The sequence below is a fragment of the Coregonus lavaretus genome, assembly GCF_964263955.1.
Source record: "Coregonus lavaretus genome assembly, chromosome: 39".
Taxonomy (NCBI): domain Eukaryota; kingdom Metazoa; phylum Chordata; class Actinopteri; order Salmoniformes; family Salmonidae; genus Coregonus; species Coregonus lavaretus.
In genome coordinates this window covers 10,900,260-10,922,722 of record NC_140026.1, presented here as the reverse complement: position 1 = coordinate 10,922,722, position 22,463 = coordinate 10,900,260, and the positions used below count along the sequence as shown (strand labels likewise).

Here is a 22,463-nt window from a genome sequence, read left to right as displayed (position 1 = left end):
TTTAGTGGTTCCATTACCCGTCGGTAGAATGCCAATCTACTAGGGTGAATCTCAGGTCTTTCCTTGATTCCTCGCATCCTCTCAGGTCACATTGGAGGTGAAGATCACCTCAGATCTTCTCCAATTAGTTTTGGGGAGTCGAGGAGAGAGGATGCGAGGAATCGAGGAAATACTTTAGGGCGGCAGGTTGGGCCAGTAACCGAGGGTCGATGGTTTGGGTCCCCGACCTCACTAGGTGAAGAGTCTGTTGATGTGCCCTTGAGTGGGGCACTTAACCCGAGTTGCTCCTGTGGGTCGCTCTGGATAAGAGCTTCTGCTAAATGACTAAAATGTAGCACTTTTCATGACTTGAATCATGATTATATCAAAATCTTTGTAGCTAGTGTTGTAAGTGATTGGTTTTTTCTCAAGTGTAGGAAAGTTATTCATCAACTTTTCTCAGTGAAATGAAATTTGCAATAAAAGGCACCAGTTGCCCTTTGGACTATGGTGAAACCTGTCTATGAATTGATGAATGACTGACTTTTGTTATGTCGAAGCATGTTGTAAAGCCACTTTTTAATAGCCTAGCCTATCTGTTCGAAAATGTAATAAGGTGATTGTGAAGAATCAGCATTTTGGTGTGGCAGCCCGCAACCCTCTGACTTCCCCATTGGTGAAGAATGCCCGTCCTTCTAAAAAACGGAAGCAGGCGCTACCATTTTGAAACACGGCACTGCTTGGGTAAGTAAGATGGTAGATTTATGTACCTCTTTCATTCGATTTCTTTACTAAAGATGAAAAATACACCAAATAACGATTCGTAGAAATATTAGGTTTTATTCGTTGTCAGTGTAAGAACCAATGGCACGAAACACGAAAGCGTATTGTCGTTCCATTGAAGACATTTTCGCTCTCGTGCAATGTATCCGTTCCAGTGCGGAAAAATGCTGTGACTGTAACATTTCCAATGTAACATTGTTTTGCAATATTTCCACCATTCATCCGATACAATTCGTGTACTGTTTGTCTAGATTGGATTGATGATAACAAAACAATGGCATCGAAAACCCATTTCCAGCTACTTAGGTAAATCGTCTGATCACATTTTCGCCGCGAGGTTTGTTCAGTTTCGGTCACACCAACCAAAACCTAAGCATCCTCTCCAGTCCATATGGGTAATTTTTAAGAAAACATATGTCGTATATCAACAGTCTTAGCAGTGAATTGGCAAATCATATAAACCCGAACCACATTTTCGTTACATATCTGTAACATCGTGGTCGATCGGGAGATTCCCAATGGCAGGGGTGCCAGGTCAAGCTAAAATGTGTAGCCCATGACCTCTGAAAACCCGCCCACAAGGCCTGAAAACAAGCCCAAAAATGTTTTTCACAACAGGGGGGAAGTTACTATATTTATCCAATAAACCCTTTTCCATAAGGTTATCGTGCGAATTAAGAAGGAATATCGACGTATTTTTTTGTACGACGTAGGCTAAGAAGCTGAATTTGGTTTTCCATCAAAAAAATAATTATTGCCAGTTTAAGAATATGTAGCAAGAGAAAAGATACATCGCCCTGATTAAACTCTCCAGATCATTTCCCATAAATGGATGTTATTTAACTTGTTTTGACTTCTATAATTAAGCGATAAGGCCAGAGGAGGTGTGGTATATGGCCAATATACCATGGCTAAGGGCTGTGCTTAGGACATAGCCTTTAGCCGTGGTATATTGGCCATATACCACAAAGAACAGCCCTTAGCCGTGGTATATTGGCCATATACCACAAACCCCTGAGGTGCCTTATTACTATTATAAACTGGTTACCAATGTAATTAGAACAGTAAAAAGTATGTTTTTGTCATTCCGCTGGTACACATCTGATATACCATGGCTTTCAACCAATCAGCATTCAGGGCTCAAACCACCCTCTTTATAATTGTAAAAAAATCCTGTTTGCGCATGTGCATAACTAGATAAATCCGACAGGAGAGTTTTGAGTGATGAAAGTTGGACAGAGAATCTCGAAATCTCTGTGCAAGAAACGCATGGATGAACATTTAAAAAAATGAATGTTAGGCTATTTTCTGGCAATTGTGCTGTTATTATGTTCCAGATGTTAAGATTACAAACCGTTATAAATGGCCTATTTGTGAGATTTACTTGTTATTTCAATAGGCATAGGCTACTGACTAAAATCTGGGTTTATAATTGCAATTCAACTTTGCCATGGTTTGCTGAGCTAGATGCAGGTAACCTATAGCCCCTGATAGGCCAACATCTAATTTCAGGTAAAAGTCCACAATGAAACTGACATTAAATGTGGAGAATGATACATTTGCGATAGAGCTGTGACCATGATCACAATTGATAATTTTCCAATTGAATTAACTAAACATGGCCATTAATAATTGCATATAGCACAAGGCTACAACAACACACTGAATTATAGGTTATTTATTACATTCGTTTGCCAGCTCCAGGTAGGCTACACAAGTGGCACATTGATTTGCAATGACTCCAGTGATCAAATCAAATTTTATTTGCCACATGCGCCGAATACAACGGGTGTAGACACCCGCTTACTTACAGCCCTTAACCAACAATGCATTTATTTCTTAATAAAAAAGTAAAATAAAACAACAACAAAAAAGTGTTGAGAAAAAAAGAGCAGAAGTAAAATAAAATAACAGTATGGAGGCTATATATACAGTGGGGTACCGGTGCAGAGTCAATGTGCGGGGGCACCAGCTAGTTGAGGTAATATGTACATGTGGGTAGAGTTAAAGTGACTATGCATAAATAATTAACAGAGTAGCAGCAGCGTAAAAAGATGGGGTGGGGGTGCAAGTAGTCCGGGTAGCCATGATTAGCTGTTCAGGAGTCTTATGGCTTGATATCATAATTTCAATATATATTTATTGTATCAAATGGTAGGCAACAGTAGCCTGCAATGGCATAGAAGTTAATAGCCTATTTGATGGCCAACAGATGAAAATGCAGCCAATCATTCTCCACAATTAATGTAATTTTTAATTGTGGAATTTTCCCCATAACACAAGCATGCGAGAGAGTTCCATAACTTCCATTTAAAATGTCCACTCGCGCAGCGCTGCAGACCCTAGAACTGAGCATGCGTAAAACCCTTCGCTTGATACTATTTTCCAATGCGTTGTCGCCGTTCTATCAGTTGTAGCACGTTAATATGTTTTATGGAAAAAGGGTGTCTCCATAATGACGGATCTAAATAGCCTACCTACAACTAGTCAAAAGTTGTTACGACGTGCGCGTGTGCTGCTTTGTCGCGGTGACTCAGCTGCCTCTGCTGCAGCACTCTCGTCAACCAGCGATCTCAACGCGCTCACACCCCTCCGGCCCTCCCCATCTCCACCATTCATTAATTCACTCACTCAGTAACAGCCTGCTCACTGCCTGATAGTCAGCAGCAGCAGGTCACAGTGAAATATATATACAGTGGGGGAAAAAATTATTTAGTCAGCCACCAATTGTGCAAGTTCTCCCACTTAAAAAGATGAGAGAGGCCTGTAATTTTCATCATAGGTACACGTCAACTATGACAGACAAAATGAGAATTTTTTTTCCAGAAAATCACATTGTAGGATTTTTTATGAATTTATTTGCAAATTATGGTGGAAAAAAAGTATTTGGTCAATAACAAAAGTTTCTCAATACTTTGTTATATACCCTTTGTTGGCAATGACACAGGTCAAACGTTTTCTGTATGTCTTCACAAGGTTTTCACACACTGTTGCTGGTATTTTGGCCCATTCCTCCATGCAGATCTCCTCTAGAGCAGTGCTGTTTTGGGGCTGTCGCTGGGCAACACGGACTTTCAACTCCCTCCAAAGATTTTCTATGGGGTTGAGATCTGGAGACTGGCTAGGCCACTCCAGGACCTTGAAATGCTTCTTACGAACCCACTCCTTCGTTGCCCGGGTGGTGTGTTTGGGATCATTGTCATGCTGAAAGACCCAGCCACGTTTAATATTCAATGCCCTTGCTGATGGAAGGAGGTTTTCACTCAAAATCTCACGATACATGGCCCCATTCATTCTTTCCTTTACACGGATCAGTCGTCCTGGTCCCTTTGCAGAAAAACAGCCCCAAAGCATGATGTTTCCACCCCCATGCTTCACAGTAGGTATGGTGTTCTTTGGATGCAACTCAGCATTCTTTGTCCTCCAAACACGACGAGTTGAGTTTTTACCAAAAAGTTCTATTTTGGTTTCATCTGACCATATGACATTCTCCCAATCCTCTTCTGGATCATCCAAATGCACTCTAGCAAACTTCAGACGGGCCTGGACATGTACTGGCTTAAGCAGGGGGACACGTCTGGCACTGCAGGATTTGAGTCCCTGGCGGCGTAGTGTGTTACTGATGGTAGGCTTTGTTACTTTGGTCCCAGCTCTCTGCAGGTCATTCACTAGGTCCCCCCGTGTGGTTCTGGGATTTTTGCTCACCGTTCTTGTGATCATTTTGACCCCACGGTGTGAGCTCTTGCGTGGAGCCCCAGATCGAGGGAGATTATCAGTGGTCTTGTATGTCTTCCATTTCCTAATAATTGCTCCCACAGTTGATTTCTTCAAACCAAGCTGCTTACCTATTGCAGATTCAGTCTTCCCAGCCTGGTGCAGGTCTACAATGTTGTTTCTGGTGTCCTTTGACAGCTCTTTGGTCTTGGCCATAGTGGAGTTTGGAGTGTGACTGTTTGAGGTTGTGGACAGGTGTCTTTTATACTGATAACAAGTTCAAACAGGTGCCATTAATACAGGTAACGAGTGGAGGACAGAGGAGCCTCTTAAAGAAGAAGTTACAGGTCTGTGAGAGCCAGAAATCTTGCTTGTTTGTAGGTGACCAAATACTTATTTTCCACCATAATTTGCAAATCAATTCATTACAAATCCTACAATGTGATTTTTTTTATTTTTTTTCCTCAATTTGTCTGTCATAGTTGATAATAATAATAATAATATGCCATTTAGCAGACGCTTTTATCCAAAGCGACTTACAGTCATGCGTGCATACATTTTTTGTGTATGGGTGGTCCCGGGGATCGAACCCACTACCTTGGCGTTACAAGCGACGTGCTCTACCAGCTGAGCTACAGAGGACCTCATTGATGTGTACCTATGATGAAAATTACAGGGCTCTCTCATCTTTTTAAGTGGGAGAACTTGCACAATTGGTGGCTGACTAAATACTTTTTCCCCCACTGTGTATATATATTGAACCTTTTGTGCAAGAAATCATTAACAGGGTAGATGGGAGAAAATATTTTAAAATGAGTTTCTTTAATTTTTTTATTCAAAAGTTCAAGTCATTAATTTGTAATCTTGGAAAAGTGGGAATATATATAATACAAGTGTCTTAATAAGTCCAAGTAAAGGAAGTGGAATTGCTTTGCAAACCTTATTATATTCTCTCTGAGTAATATTAACCTGAAATTTACCAATGAACTCCTCAAACGGCAGAAACTCCCCTGTGTTGTCTAACAAATCACATACAAACTTAATACCCTTGTTAAACCAAAGGCCTTTGAAAATGGATTTCCTATTAATTTTAATAACTCTATTATGCCAAATCACTGTTTTATGGGGGGGGCGGGGAATTGTGCTTGAATATTATTTTCCAGAAAAATAAAATTTGCTGCAATTTCACAGGTAATTTTGGAGGGTCAAAATCACTTTTATTAGGAATTCAAGTCCACCAAGTTTATTAAACAGACAGTTAGGGATATGATACCACAGAGGTAGGATTAGACAGACATAATTTTAACCATTTCATTCTAAAAGTACCCACTAACGACTCACAATCAATAGCCTCTATACCTCCATGATCAAAGTCTTTCACTAATTGAGATTTCTGAATATAATGCATTTTATTCCTCCAAATAAATCTTCATATAACAGAATTAACTTTTTTGATGTTATTAGAATAAATAAAAAGCGACTGACTTGGGTAAATGATTCTAGATAAATCATCAGCCTTGGACAAAAGAATACGACCCAAAATTGAGAAATTACGTTGCAGCCACTGACTTTAAGAAACTCTTATGGAATTAATTATACTATCAATGTTTAAAGATTCTCTATCTGAAACGTTTTTAGTGATAACAATTCCTAAATATTTAACTTCCTTTTTAGCAGGGATGGAGGCAATGTTGACTGAGTCACAACAATGAATTTGCACGAGATCACATTTGTTAAGGTTGAGAGTCAACCCAGAGGCCATAGAACATTTCTTGATTCTGTCAATAGCCAAAGGAATAGGAATATATTTATATCTTTACCAAAAATACTTTTAACATTTTTAATTCTCAGATTTGTTAAGAAATACGGCTAGTAAATCTGTTGCTAAAATAAATGTTGGGAAAAAAGTATTTGATCCCCTGCTGATTTTGTATGTTTGCCCACTGACAAAGTCATGATCAGTCTATCATTTTAATGGTAGGTTTATTTGAACAGTGAGAGACAGAATAACAACAACAAAATCCAGAAAAACGCATGTCAAAAATGTTATAAATTGATTTGTATATTAATGAGGGAAATAAGTATTTGACCCCTCTGCAAAACATGACTTAGTACTTGGTGGCAAAACCCTTGTTGGCAATCACAGTGGTCAGACCTTTCTTGTAGTTGGCCACCAGGTTTGTTGTACACATCTCAGGAGGGATTTTGTTCCACTCTTTGCAGATCTTCTCCAAGTCATTAAGGTTTCGAGGCTGACGTTTGGCAACTCGAACCTTCAGCTCCCTCCACAGATTTTCTATGGGATTAAGGTCTGGAGACTGGCTAGGCCACTCCAGGACCTTAATGTGCTTCTTCTTGAGCCACTCCTTTGTTTCCTTGGCTGTGTGTTTTGGGTCATTGTCATGCTGGAATACCCATCCACGAGCCATTTTCAATGCCCTGGCTGAGGGAAGGAGGTTCTCACCCAAGATTTGACGGTACATGGCCCTGTCCATCATCCCTTTGATGCGGTGAAGTTGTCCTGTCCCCTTAGCAGAAAAACACCCCCAAAGCATAATGTTTCCACCTCCCATGTTTGACGGTGGGGATGGTGTTCTTGGGGTCATAGGCAGCATTCTTCCTCCTCCAAACACGGCGAGTTGAGTTGATGCCAAAGAGCTCCATTTTGGTCTCATCAGACCACAACACTTTCACCCAGTTCTCCTCTGAATCATTCAGATGTTCATTGGCAAACTTCAGACGGCCCTGTATATGTGCTTTCTTGAGCAGGTGGACCTTGCGGGCGCTGCAGGATTTCAGTCCTTCACGGCGTAGTGTGTTACCAATTGTTTTCTTGGTGACTATGGTCCCAGCTGCCTTGAGATCATTGACTATATCCTCCCGTGTAGTTCTGGGCTTATTCCTCAAAGTTCTCATGATCATTGCAACTCCACGAGGTGAGAACTTGCATGGAGCCCCAGGTCGAGGGAGATTGACAGTTCTTTTGTGTTTCTTCCATTTGCGAATAATCGCACCAACTGTTGTCACCTTCTCACCAAGCTGCTTGGCGATGGTCTTGTAGCCCATTCCAGCCTTGTGTAGGTCTGCAATCTTGTCCCTGACATCCTTGGAGAGCTCTTTGGTCATGGCCATGGTGGAGAGTTTGGAATCTGATTGATTGATTGCTTCTGTGGACAGGTGTCTTTTATACAGGTAACGAGCTGAGATTAGGAGCACTCCCTTTAAGAGTGTGCTCCAAATCTCAGCTCGTTACCTGTATAAAAGACACCTGGGAGCCAGAAATCTTTCTGATTTGAGAGGGGGTCAAATACTTATTTCCCTCATTAAAATGCAAATCAATTTATAACATTTCTGACATGCGTTTTTCTGGATTTTTTTGTTGTTATTCTGTCTCTCACTGTTCAAATAAACCTACCATTAAAATTATAGACTGATCATTTCTTTGTCAGTGGGCAAACGTACAAAATCAGCAGGGGATCAAATACTTTTTTCCCTCACTGTAAGAGGAGATTGGACAACCCTGTCTAATTCCTCTAGCAATAGAGAAACGAGGGGATGTTCCATTACTCATAGCCTCCGAAATGCTAGTATCATTATACATCATCCTTATCACTTTACAGAAATTATCCCCGAACCCAAAAGTAGAGAGTTCTAAATAAAAAGTTGTGCTCTAAAGTGTCAAAGCCTTAAAAAAAAAATCAGAAAATAATATCAAATAAAATTGTATTTGTAACATGCGCTGAATACAACAGCTTACAGTGAACCTTACAGTGAAATGCTTACTTACAAGCCCTTAACCAACAATGCCATTTAAAGAAAGAATACAACCCCCCCCCCCCCCCCCCCCAATTTTTTTTTATTAAAGAGCAGTAGTAAAATAACAATAGCGAGGCTATATACAGGGGTACCGGTACCGAGTCAATGTGCAGGGGCACCGGTTAGTCGAGGTAATTGGGGTAATATGTACATGTAGGGTAGAGTTATTAAAGTGACTATGCATAGATAATAAACAGAGAGTAGCAGCAGTGTAAAAGAGGGGGTGGGGGCAATGCAAATAGTCTGGGTAGCCATTTGATTAGATGTTCAGGAGTCTTATGGCTTGGGGGTAGAAGCTGTTTAGAAGCCTCTTGGACCTAGACTTGGCTCTCCGGTACCGCTTGCCGTGCGGTAGCAGAGAGAACAGTCAATGACTAGGGTGGCTGGAGTCTATGACTAGGTGGCTGGAGTCTTCTTCTATGAACTTACTGTAATCTAAAATATCTAACACCAATCATATATGGTTATGAATACTCCTTCCTTTAATGAAGGCTTTCAGTTGAGTTTCACTGATTTATATCATCAAGGGCTTTTTTCAGCCTATTGGCATAGACATGGGCTAGTAACTTATAGTCAGTTGCCAACAACGTGATTGGTCTCCAATTGTCCAAGTAAAGAGAGTCCTTCTTTGGTTTGGGTATAATAACTATTAGTCCCTGTCTCAAAGAAGGAGGTAAGTTAGCATTGGCAACACACACTTAGTAGACCGAAAGCAGTAATATATCTCTAATATAAGGCCAAAAATGTCGATAGAATTTAGGAGTCAGGCCGTTCGGTCCAGGAGATTTACCTATAGGCATTTGTTTAATGCCTTGGTCCAACTCAGTAATATCAATATCAGAATCACAGAGTTGCTTAAACCTTTCTTCTATAGGCTTAACAGAGTTATTAACTGAATCAAAAAAAGAATCCAAGTCGCCTACCGAAAGATGAGATTGATACAGTGTACTGTAGAAAGAGTGTATTTCCTTATGACCTCCCGAGTGGCGCAGTGGTCTAAGGCACTGCATTGCAGTGCTAGCTGTGCCACTAGAGATCCTGGTTCAAATCCAGGCTCTGTCGTAGCCGGTCGCGACCGGGAGACACATGGAGCGGCACACAATTGGCCCAGTGTCGTCCAGGGTAGGGGAGGGAATGGCCGGCAGGGATGTAGCTCAGTTGGTAGAGCATGGGGTTGTGGTTTCGATTCCCACGGGGGGTATGAAAAATTAAATAAATTATGTATGCACTCACTAACTGTAAGTCGCTCTGGATAAGAGCGTCTGCTAAATGACTAAAATGTAAATGTAAATGAATCACTTCAAGATCATCAGATAGTGTCATTTGCATAAATGGATGAAATACTATTCCGAGTCTGCCTACTTTTCTCAAAAATATGTTTTTTCCACCTTTCTCAATCGATTTGAACGGATGAAGGCACCCTGTGCCTTATCATTGTATATGTCGTCCAGTCGTATCGTTTTCAAAATAGCCCAATTTACTGGAATTCAATCGCGAACATGGCGACACTGCCCAATGGTTAAAGCATTTAAAAAAAAACTTTGTCTTGTGCTGGGTCATTAGAAAACAATAGCTTTTCCCTCCCCAGTGATGCCTCAACTGAAGTCGGTTTAGTGATGTAAATATTAACATTTCGTTGGACGGTGTATACCATGTGTATATACGACTAATACAACTTGAAACTTGATCTGATCTCAGCGGAAAGGCTACTATGTATAGCATTTTCAGTATTCTATACATGTTGTGCTTTTTGATTTACAGCTAGCATAGCAACTGGCTATGTTGTGATAAACCTGCAGGGTAGCCTAGTGCTTCTTGACCTGTAAGAAGTAAGGTCAGAGGTCAACTTGTTGCATGATAATAGAATAGGCTAGTAAGGCTTCATAACCAAGTTTCTATGGTGTCTTCAATGTTGTTACTTTGCATGGTAGTCAATTGTCAAATATTTTCTTGACACATACTTCCTTCCCCCTTTCTCCTATGGTCTCGTCATTCATCTTGTCAGCTCTTGCTTTCTCCCCTGTAAGTGTCTCTTAGACTGGTTGGTTCTTGGTGTTTCCAGCGTCGTGGACAAGTGCAAGTTCAGAATGTTTTGTATTTTACAGTATGTTCACTTGTCTGCTCTCTCTCTCTCCCTTGTGTCCCCCGTCTGCCTGTGTCTATCTGTCTGGTCTGCGTCTGCCTGTATCTGTGCATTTCCCACCACAGCTCCACCATGGACAAGAGCAACACGGTGAAGCTCTTCGTGGGCAACCTGGCTCTAGACACCACCCAGGAGGAGCTTTCCGCCATCTTTGAGTCGTACGGCCAGGTGGTCAGCTGCAGCGTCCTCCGACAGTTCGCCTTCGTACACCTACAGGTAGGCTGTAGATATCCCATAGGGAGGGCTAAGGTCTGAGTCCCAATTCTCTTCACTTCTCCTGAAGTGTACACTTGTACACTTGCACACTCTTCGTCATGGATTTAACAATGATCTAAACGCCTTCTAGACAATGTTTACACCAACCAATCCTATTCTTTAAAATCCCTGATGAGGATTGCACTACAGAACTGTTTGTTGGTTGTTTTTAAATAGTGTTTGTTTTTGTGTGTACGAGTCCATATGGTACAAAATGTATTTCATCATTGAGTTTTCCTCACGTTAAAGTTTCCTAATCTAAATTAATGTCTTATAATTTTTTAAATTAATTAATTTTTCTAATCTAATATAATCTACTCCCAGGGTGAGGGTTCTGCGGAGCGGGCCATCAGGGAGCTGAACGGCAGGGAGTTCCGGGGGAGGAACCTAGTGGTGGAGGAGTCCCGTGGCAGACCGCTCCACTCCACCAAGGTGTTTGTGGGGAACCTGTCGGGCATGTGCACCACCGAGGACCTCCAGGAGCTCTTCCAGACCTTTGGTAAAGTGCTGGAGTGCGACAAAGTCAAAGGTGAGCCACGCTCCTTCTCATTGAGGGGTACTCCATGAGAAGGGAGTAGCCCTACGAGGGTGTCTCAGGGGGATTTGGGATATGCAATAAACACATTTCCACTTCACACATGCATAACACACACTTGTACATGTGTAAAATAGGACAAATATAAGCACCCACCAAATAGTAACATTATTATTATGGTGCTCACGAGGGTGAAGGGAGAGATTGCTCAGTACGGCGAAGGGTGAAGTTGACCCTAGATGTTGATCTTGGGTGAGTTTGCATTTCCCCCACTACTAGGGCGGCAGGTAGCCTAGCGGCTAGATCGTTGGGCCAGTAACCGAAAGGTTGCTGGTTCGTATACTCAAGCCAACAAGGTGAAAAATCTGTCTTTGAGCAAGGCACTTAACCCAAATTTGCTCCAGGGGCTCCGTACTACTATGGCTGACCCTGTAAAACAACACATTTCACTGCACCTATCTGGTGAATGTGACAATAAAACATATGTGTGTTTTAATGGTTAGGATTGGGGGACGGGAAACTTATCCTAGATCTGTACCTAGAGGAAGTCTCACCGCGGAGCTTACAGTACATTATGGCGTACCAGTGCTTGAAGTGGGCCGGCTGGTGTCGTCCGGTACGGAGTACAGACACCTAATTCTCTACCGCTGAAGTACTGCACTTCTTATAGAACAGGCTATTGGCTTTAATATATGACAGGGTACCAGCACCCAAAATGAGCACCACCACCTATTTCATTGCACTGCATACCGGTGATGGCTAGTTGAAAGAGTAAAGATCCAAGGTATTCTTAGTTGTTTGGGGCTTTGTCATTATACAACTTTAATAACAATCAGGTAAGGTTTGTGTGTAGTTGTATAGAGCAGTAAGAAAAGTGTGTGTATAGAGCGTTAAGGTGTGTGTGTGTGGTTCTAACTGGTGTCCCTGCGCTCAATGACAGCCAGGCTCTCCTCTTCTGCAGGCTACGCCTTCGTGCACATGGAGAACAAGGAGGAGGCTCTACAGGCCATCGAGGCCCTCCACGGCACCTCCTTCAAGGGACGCCCGCTCTCCGTCGAGCTCTCCAAGGTGCTGTAGCACAATGCACTGACATAGAAATAGACCCCCCCCCATTCAAGTTAATTAGTAATAGTAATATGCCATTTAGCAGACGCTTTTATCCAAAGCGACTTACAGTCATGCGTGCATAGATTATTTTTTTGTGTATGGGTGGTCCCGGGGATCGAACCCACTACCTTGGCGTTACAAGCGCCGTGCTCTACCAGCTGAGCTACAGAGGACCACATAATTGGCCTGTGATGGGAGGACCGTCAAATTGCTGTGGTCTGAGGGGTGATGCCTGTTCTAGTGATTATATTTCTGTGTACTATATTACCCATACTGCCCTGTCTTGTATATCCAGTTCTATGATGGTGAAGGTGTAGCATGGCGTACTACAGCAGTGCTTCTCAAAACTCTCCTCAGAGTCCCCCAGCCATTCCATGGATTTTAACTTCCACAGCTAGCACACCTGATTCAACTTGTCAACTAATCATCAAGCCCTGACTAGGTGAATCATGTGAGTTAGTTTAGGGCTACAACTAAATTGTGAAACGTCCGGGGGTCCCGGACGTTTGAGAACCACTACAGTACCTATAATGCTCTGAGTTATAGGCTAGATGCAGTTGTCTCTTAGTAAAGACAGTTCCTGAAGCTAGCTAACAAATGGTGTCTGTCTTCGTATCCATACAGGTGCAGCCCTCCAAGCAGACCCCGACGGGGAAGATCCCCTGTGTAAGCTGTGGGAAGCAGGGCCACTACGCCGGGGAGTGCCCTGTAGGGAAGCCCTCTCTGGAACAGTACCAGAGCCAGGCGGCTGTGCTAGCTGCAGCCGCCGCTGCCGCAGCCGGCCTCCCCCTCCAGGTCCAGCAAAGTGTCCACAACTCTGTCTACAACACCTCGACCTTTGACCCCACCTACGCGGCGTTGACCGGCCTCACCACCGGCACGCGGGCGGAAGGTAACCCTGTCAACCAGGCGGTGTATGGTGCCCTGGCGACGCAGGTCTACGGCGCTAACGTGGCCAATCAGCTCTATGGAGTCCAGGCAGCCAATCAGGCGGCAGCGTTGACGCAGGCGGGCGCCACGCAGGTGTACGCCAGCTCCATGAACCCCAGCCACGCCGCCCTCTACGGTCAGCTCAGTCAGATTGCTGCCAGCCCCGCTGCAGCGTCCGCCGCTGCCTACTCCACACCGGTCTACGCACACGCCATGGCTAACCACCACCACCCGGGGGCCATCTACCTGGCAGCACCTGGCGTAGAGATGCCTGCGGCCGCTGCTGCAGTCAACCAGGCCTACGCCATGGCGCCGGCACTCTATGGGGGCGCCCAGCATGCCTACGGCCACATGGGGATGGGTGCCGCCATGAGCGCATCGGCGGACCCGTCGGCGGCCATCTTTGAGGCAGCGAGGGTGCAGCACTACTTCGCCCAGGGACAGCAGGTTCTGGCCGAGCAGCAGAACGCGGCGGCGGTGGCGGCGGCACAAGCGGCAAAGTCTGGAGAGAGGGACCGGAGTCCCCTGAGGCGCTCTGCGGGGTCCCTGCTGCCTGACCCCGTCATGAAGCCCTTCATGTACCAGAGAGCCCCCAAGCAGCGCCGGCCGCTGCTCCCCACCCCTGCTGGGCGAGCTGCAGAGGAAGCAGCGGAGGCTGGAGAGGACCCCATGGCTAGGTACTACCACTTTCTTCTTCTTCTTATCAAACCCTCTTTGACCCTTCACAATTTAGTTAACTTTACACCAAATTTCCAGTCGAGAAAGTCCACTAAGTTGAATTTTCACTTAGTCTCCCATCATCAGTGCAGGACTGAGTGAAAATGTGACTTAAGTAGAAGTTAGTATTCGCCCCAATGCTTTTAGGAGCCCTTAACCCTGATCGCTTTATTGAAGCCTCTTCTACCCTCCCCAATGCACTACACCCTACACACTCTCTTCTCACTACATTACCCTGTCTCACTACAAACCTTCCACAGACTTCAGGAGTGGTAGTGGACATACTTATTGGAACTGAATTGCTCAGTACATTATCCTTCATTGTCATCAAAGACTCGCTTTACCTCTTGTACATTTTCTGAAAACCTGTTTGTGTGAAAAGACTACAATTCCCTACTGGTAGATGATCTAAATCGCTCTATCTGTCCCCCTCCCTTCCTCCCTCCCTCCGTGTGTATCTTAGAGAGCAGTGCCAACAGTACGCTGAACACTACCAACAACAGTACCAGCAGCTCCAGCAGTTACAGTAATTAGGCCAATCCTAATTTCCACTTCAAGTCAAATCTTCTTTTAAGTCGAGAAATTCCACTTTAAGTCGGATTTTCACTTAGTCTTCCATTTACATCAGTGCATGGCTAAGTGAAACTTTGACTTCAGTGGAAGTTAGGGTTCGCCCCAATGGTTTTAGGAGCACTTAACCCAGATCTCTCAGTATTGAATCCTCTCTGACCCTCCCCAATGCACTACACCCTCTCTTCCTTTGCACTACGTGACCCTCTGTCTGATGTTCAGACTTCAGGAGTGGTAGTGGACATACTTACAGGAACTGAATTGCTCAAGACATTATCTTTCATTGCCATCAGAGACTCTCTTAACCCCATGTACATTGTCTGAAAGCCTGTTCTTTGTGTGCAAAGACTACAATTCCCCAGTAGATGATCTAAAAACGCTCTTTCTGAAAGGCTGTTTGTGTGGAAAGACTACAGTTTCCAACTAGTCGACACCTTTGTGTTAAAAGGCTACAATTCCCTAATAGTCAATGATAGTCGATGCCTTTGTGTGAAAAGACTCCAAATCCATAACAGTCAATGATAGTAGATGCCTTTGTGTGAAAAGACTCCAGTTCCCTAATAGTCAATGAAAGTCTATGGTTTGTTTGAAAAGACTACAATTCCCTACTGGTAGATGATCTAAAACGCTCTATCTTTCCCCCTCCCTCCCTCCGTGTGTATCTTAGAGAGCAGTACCAACAGTATGCTGAGTACTACCACCAACAGCACCAACAGCACCAGCAGCTCCAGCAGTTACAGTACGCTATCTACCCTACCTACCGCCCCCCGAAAGGCTCTCTGTACCCCCACTCGATTTTTTGTGTGTAAAAGACTGTAATATACAATCCCTAGTAGATCATCCGAAACTCTTGTTTGTCTGTCTCCCTCCCCTCTTTCCTCCCTCCCTCCCCCTTCTCTCCTTCTCATTCCCTATCTCCCCAGGTACTATGCAGAGTACTACCAGCAGTACCAGCAGTACCAGCAACTCCAGCAGTACCAGCAACTTCAACAGTACCAGCAACTCCAACAGCTCCAGTACGCCTACCCACCTCCCAACCACCACGCCATAGCTGCCATCCCAGCCCACGCCCTGGCGGGCCACGCCCACCACCACGGCCAGCCGGCCCACGTCACGGCGCTGGACGCCGCCCTCAGGCCAGTGGTGCCTGCCTCCGCCGTGGCCGCCGCCATGGTGGCAGCGCCCAGAGTGTATGAGCCGCCGCTGCCGCCGCCACCGAACCGCAAGGAGGCCGTCCTCCGCCGAGCCCCCGAACTCTCCCTTCACACGCCTGAGCCCCCCTTCAGATAGTCGCCTCCTCTGTTTCCTCCCCGCCTACCACCGTATACCACCCTCGTACCCCTCCTTCCTCTCAGCGGCTGTGTGTTTCTGTGGATATCTGTGTGTGTGTGGGGATTTGTGTGTGAGTGTGTTTGGAGTTTAGGAGCCGTCCATTGACTGCAGTAAGAACCCAACCCCACCTTGGTCCTGGTACCACACTAACAGTGCAGTTAAAGAAGGCAAGACTTGCTGTCTTCCTACCACCACAATGTTGGCTTTTCTAGCTACTGACTCTTTCAATGGTAGACAGGTGCCAGTAATAGATAGTCATTCTCTCAATGCCTTCAATATAGAGATGAGGTCAAAATATCACAACTGATTATTTTACTGTCTGCACTGTGGTGTGTTGCGTAGCTCCAGGGTTGGAGGGGCCTGTGTGTCTTGTGTGCGTCGGGACTGTGGTGCGTGTGTGTGTGTGTGTGTGTGGGAGAGCGATGTTGGCTTTCTGTTGTTACAATGTAATGCACACACTCCCACACATGCTGCCTTGTTCCCTCATTAGCTCACCCCTGGGAGACTCGAGGAGCATAGGCACACTGTACTATATGGAACTACCTTCTACCTACCCAACCCCCTCCATCCCTCACACCGCTGTAACCAGAACACTGAAAGACACTGCTGCATTTCTGCCCTCTTTTACTCTGTCTATACCTTAGCTGGGTAACCCAAATTAAACGCAGTGCTCACCACTGAAACAATAGAGGGTGTAATATTCAATCTATACCTCCCTCTGACAATGAGAGCAGTGAGATTAGCTGGTTATAATATGAATGGTCTGCCTTCTATCCATACAGTTTATCAGTCAGTGTCAGTTGCAGGGTTGGAGTCCATTCCATTTCAATTAAATTCAGTAAATTTACTTCCTGAATTAAAATGGAATTGACCCATCCCTGGTCAATAGTTTGGAGAAGAATGATACATTTTAGGGACAAAGATTTCTATGCACTGTACTACTAGAGTCTTACTGCATCAGTGTATTTTGAGAGGCCTTTTAAAGTATTAGTTAGTTTAGTTTTTTTTTTTTATGTAAGTGGTTGTCGGGTCGATGAAGAGTACATTCTAACCCCTCAGATCAAGTATGAATTATTTTATGGATTTATAACTCAACTTTTTAGACTTGCTAGAGAATCATGAGTTTCAATGAGGTTAAAGGAAAACTCCACCCACAAACTCTCTTTTGGTATTTGTTTCTTTAGTCCATTGTTGACATAGTCCCAAGTTTTCAAGATATGTAACTTTCAAAACGCTGCATCATATGACGCAAAATGCATCGTACAGGGATGATTTCTATATTTTGAAAGTTACATATCTTGAAAGCGTGATTGCTGACAAGTAAAACATTTTGAGACTATGTCAACAATGGACTAATGAAACAAATACCAAAAGATAGTTTTTGGGTGGAATTGTCCTTTAACGTTGTGCCTAAGCTTTGTGTGAAGTGCATATAGTGGAGGGAAGGTCTCCTTTTTGAAGTGCTTTTTTACTTACACATGTCAATCTTTTTAATCTGCGATGGAGGGGAAAAGGTTAGGATAATGTGACGTGATGATTTTTCCGTGGTGCAGTAACGTTCGCACCGATGATGAGAGATGGAGCAGTATCTTTCAGTCGCCCTGTTCCGACGTATCCTTGCACCCTGTTGTAAGACGACTCACTACCCCCGTACCCCGCTGTGTCCTTCCTCCTCTTCTCCCTGTGATTTTAATGATTTAGTATTTTATCTTGCATATAATCTCTCTCTCACACACACAGTTTCATCTGTGGGATCTCTACGATCAGAAAAAAACACCCTTTCTTGTTATGCTTGTTGCTTGCCTTGTTTCTGAACGTATTTTTAGAACTATTTAAAATGTAGCTTTTTTTTAACAAAAAGAAAACCGGCATGCTTTTTAGTATGTATACTACACATACACACCATTTAAAAAATAAAGAATGTTTCTGACTACAGTGAGGAAAAGAAAAAAAGTGCGTTTCGGATGTATTTCTCCATCCTTGTTTCTACGTCTTTTTTCGTCTTTTTCACTCCTCCTTCCCGTCTCTCCTTCCTTGTTGTAATGACCAGACCCATATGACTGGGGACCAGGGTGGCAGAGAAAAGGAGGAGTAGCGTCTGTGTGTGCGCCCCCCCTAGTCTGCCTCGTGGATGGGGTAAGTCTGGTCTGGGGTCGGCACTCCTCTCTCCAGCTTCAACCAAACTCTAGGCCTACAGCACAGTCAGACAGACCCTGGGTTCGTGCCAATCATATATATTTTCTCCTCAAATGTGCACTTGTTCACTTCCCTTTACTGTTGCGAGAGGAAATGACTGAAATGAGGGAGTTTGATGGTGCAAACTCCTTCTAGGCCATGGGTTTTCAACTCTTACCCTGTGAGGTCTGGAGCCTGCTGGCTTTCTGTTCTACCTGATAATTCATTGGACCCACCTGGTGTCCCAGATCTAAATCAGGCTTTGGGGTCCGGAGTTGAGTTTGAGGGTTCTAGCCTCTACTAAATGTTTTTAAGATATGTGGGAAGTAGTAAACGAGTGTACACTTCAGGAGGAAGAGATCATTGGGACACAACCCCTCACTGGTACATCAACAAGGCATCTACTGTGTTACCATGCTGTTACCATGCGCTCATATCTGAAAACAGCTTCCGTGACCTCTGATCTTTTTGATTTCCACTTTGTGCCAAACTAGTGTAAATTTCATGACATTTTAATTGCAGATTCAATGTTGAGCAGAGGGGAGCGCACTACTCGCTTGCAGATGACTCCTTGTTTTAACAATGGGTGGACAAACACACACACACACACACATCTGAGACCTGGGGAGAGGCACACAGATAGAATGACTGTGGCATTTTGATCTGTGGGGGGGTGCTATGTGTCTGCTCCTATCCAACAACCACACCACCAACACCATGTGTCTGTCTCTGTTGTGCTAGACGTGCATGTCACTCTGCTCTCTGTCCAAAGCCCCTGACATACTGACTAACTATTCCAACTGAAATAGGTCCCGGCCACCGGACACCACCCAGCAGGTGTGAGGTGAGAGGGGGAAGACAATAAACGTCGCACGGGCAAATGGGAAGTGGGAACACAATCTTCTCCACCAAGGTAATGAAACAAAGCACTGTCCCCGCCCGTCCATCTCTGACTGTGCCTTGACCGAAACACCCCTCCTCCCCCCTCCTCGTCCACCATCACCCACCCTTCCCCCTCCGTAGCTCCCCCTCACACCTGCGTTGACATTGCCCGGGGGGCTTCTTTTGGGGTCACTGCTCACGCTGTGATGTCTTCTACCAGACTTCCAGTGACTTCTCCTGTCTCTCACCATGCAGCACCTACAGATGTCAGTCACTCTGTCGTGCTGATGTGTGTCTGAGAGCAAGAGACCGCGTGTGGAACTGTATGTGTGTGACTGACTGTACATGTTTGAGAGCGAGAGACCGCGTATGTGTGTGTCACTGAATGTATGTGTCTAAGAGAGTGTGTGTGTGTGATGTCATTGGTGTTTTGAGGCTTGGTACATGTGGATCCCCCCGCCCCCGCTAGTGACTCCTACGCCGCCGTATTCGCCGCCCCTCCCCCCCAACCCATCCCCCTCTGCGCCTGTCCGCCGTACACAGCTTGCTGCCGCCGCCGCCTGCCGCCATCTTGGATCTAGGCTGGGCTCTGTGGATCAGCAGCCCCCAACTGGCCACACCCACCCCTGGCTATGGCTGTAACCATAGAGACCTAGTGAATGACAATGGACACCGTGTATGGTGGCCTAATGGGGTCACTCGGCTGGACGGAGTATAAACTCATCAGACTTTGTAGGGCGAGAGTTTTTTTTGCTTTGCTAATACTGTGATCCTGGGTTTGCCATGGCTGTGTATGGGAGTTTAATCACTATTCACCACCACCTCCTCCTTGCAGTTGAATGACTCATGTCAAACGTATCTAATTAAATCCCATAAACTGACCTTGCTCTGGAGGATAACATTTGTAATATGCTTTTTAACACAGAGTTCCCTATGGCCCTCTCGCCCTATCAAAAACGTCCAATAAGGGCCCAACTACCTGCAGATTCACTGCAATCTCAGGACTCCTATAGGACTTCTTTGGTATGGGGACTGTTTCTCTCCTCTCAAGGCAGCTACACCGACCGGCTGTACCTGTGGGTTGCAATGTGGATATCTGAGTCTCCTGTTGAGATGGTTGAACACACACACACTCATCTGAGTTGTCCGGCATGTGGTAGAACAGCTGAGTGGTTCGTTGCCGGTGGGGGGCAGAGACGAGACTGGGAGAGGGTTTGGTCTCCGCCTCTCTGTCTTATGAAGGAAAGGAAAGATGGATGGAAGGAAGGTGAGTTGGTAATGTAGGGATCTCCAGCTCTGATCCATCCCTGTTCCCTAACCCTTCTATCCTAACCATGGGGGTCCCTACAAGAAAGTAATAAACACTGGTCTACCGCTGCACTAGATGGTTTTTGATGCATTTTGGTCAATATCCTTCTTAAAAAACAATGTTATGCCTGTGTTTGTTTCCAAAAGAACTTGAAAGACCATTTTAATACATTTTATATGAGGGTAATCTATACAAATCCCCTTAAGGTTCAGCGGCAGTCCCCACAAAATAGAAATGTAACTGATCCTTCAACCTCCATGACCAGGATGTGGTGGTCTTTCCCACACAGTCCCCTCTCACTGTCACACTTGGATGTGTGCAGTCTGACTCTCTAGTGCTTGAGTAAATGTAGCCAGCCATGAAGGTTCCCTTTTGGCTCACCCTGACTGACAACCACATGGCTGCTTCCTCTCTCCACTGCTCCTCTCCGGCTCTCTCCCTCTGCACAGCACAGGACAGGGAAGCCATCAATGCTGCCTCACACACAGAAGCTCAATTCCGACGCTCACCCCTGTTCCCTGAAGTGTGCACTTGTTCAACCCTCATGGAGTGAACGAGTGCACACTTCAAGGAGAGGGGACAGAATTGGAATTGGGCCACAGTTTTGCCCCCTGGGTAGACACCAAGTCTACTGTTGGTCACACTTAATAACATTGTTGCCCAAATGCTACCTAGTCACATCGACTATTATATTCTCACAGGCAAGAACTTACTTGTATCTACACTGTAACTAAGTTGACTTAATTAAGAATCTGGGCCCAGTCAAGTGTAGTTACAGTGTAATGGTGTGATTACATGTGGTTAGGGAAGGATCTATATTTAGATTTACTACAGTATTAAGGCAACTTAATGTAGTGCTAGCTCTTATTGTTATCTAATACCTATGATCTTACTCTGAGTGATCTGGTTTCTCTTGGTGTTGGAGGATACATTTTTTAGGGAGAAAGAGCATCTTTGTACACCAAACTGGATTGTTGAGGTGGTGTTTTGCAATGGATCGATGTTGAGTCATTTGTTACTTTAAGCACATTTACAGGAAGAACTAAAAGAATCAGCATGCTTAACGGAGGGGGACGTATTCACGGTGCAAAATGTTTCACATCTGTGAAAATAAGTACCCTAAACTCATTATAATCCGGCAGTGTGGTTTAATTTGATATTTTTCTTCAATGTGGGTAATAGAAAAGTTACTAAACTAGTTTAGTATACTGAGCAAGGAATCAACAGTGGCCTTTTTATAAAACACATTGCTGAAGAAGTGTCAAATTAAATCACACTGCCAGATTATGAGTTCTACTGTATTCTTTGCACAGATTTAAACGATTTTGTACCATGAAAATGTTGCCCAAAATGTATTATGACTAATTAATAACCCAATTTACTATGATGTATATTCCCTTTCTCCTGGCATTGCTTATGTCTTGAGGCACTGTACCGTCTGCATGGCAGTCCCAAATAAATGAGTTTTTGAAATAAACTTCATGCTTTATTCTCTCTTTAATCATAATTAGGCTAATAAGGCTCATTTTAAAAGCTTTTAGCAAAACACTTTTTATAGGCAGTGATATATGCCATTTAATTACATTTTTGTGATATTTCTCACATTTTCTATGTTATACTGTAGGCCTAAATCACTTTGTTTTAATGTATCATACTGTTTAGCCTGGTGACATTTACTTAAATGGTGTATCAGCCACATATTGAGAAGTCAACTGCCTTCTCCCCCGTTCTTTAATTTCTACCTTAAGAGTCACAGCACTTTATATAGGCCTTGTTATGTCAACCTGTTATGTGGCTATGTATACTTGGAAAATACATATCACGGCTGGGGGTCCCCGAGGAGAAAAAGGATGGAATAAGCCTATCCCAGTCAGTTTGCTCGATTCAAAATTATATCTTCCTACATCTTAAGATACACTGATGTGTTTGTATGATTCATAATGACACACCTGTATCTTTAGGATAAGATGTAGCTGTATGGACATTCAAGTTATCTGAGGTCTGTGTTGTTTATCATTGGAGTCGGTTTGAGGGGTATAGAGCCTGAGAGACGGGGACGTCTAAACGGGATCCTTGGGACATCCTAACTCTGCAGTAGAAATGTTAAACTTCATATTCATCATCTCGAGCACCACCCCAACGTCAACATTAAGTGAAAATGGTGCGAAAATGACGGAGGAAGATTTGACGTCATCGGTGTGCATCGTGATTTTAAC

The 22,463-nt window shown here is 44.3% G+C and overlaps 1 protein-coding gene across 3 annotated transcripts; it reads left to right on the top strand.

Moving 5' to 3' along the window:
* Positions 1-522: 522 nt before the first annotated feature.
* LOC311113104 (uncharacterized protein) lies at positions 523-20,875 on the top strand. Of its 3 annotated transcripts, XM_084156241.1 has the most exons (8): positions 523-723; positions 10,501-10,651; positions 11,015-11,219; positions 12,166-12,293; positions 12,957-13,939; positions 14,443-14,505; positions 15,217-15,288; positions 15,473-20,875. In XM_084156241.1, exons 2-8 carry the CDS (start codon positions 10,508-10,510, stop codon positions 15,837-15,839), a joined length of 1,962 nt encoding a protein of 653 aa, XP_084012367.1. In that variant the 5' UTR covers positions 523-723; positions 10,501-10,507; the 3' UTR covers positions 15,840-20,875. The 3 variants fall into 3 exon arrangements, with proteins under 3 accessions (XP_084012367.1, XP_084012369.1, XP_084012368.1); XM_084156242.1 differs by lacking the exon at positions 14,443-14,505 and having other exon boundaries at positions 525-723; XM_084156243.1 differs by lacking the exons at positions 14,443-14,505; positions 15,217-15,288 and having other exon boundaries at positions 524-723.
* Positions 20,876-22,463: the final 1,588 nt, after the last annotated feature.

Coding starts and splice junctions, on each gene's coding strand:
- LOC311113104 (XM_084156241.1), top strand. CDS start 10,508: ATGGACAAGAGCAACACGGTGAAGCTCTTCGTGGGCAACCTGGCTCTA. Junction 10,652..11,014: donor TCGCCTTCGTACACCTACAG/GTAGGCTGTAGA, acceptor ATCTACTCCCAG/GGTGAGGGTTCTGCGGAGCG. Junction 12,294..12,956: donor TCTCCGTCGAGCTCTCCAAG/GTGCTGTAGCAC, acceptor GTATCCATACAG/GTGCAGCCCTCCAAGCAGAC.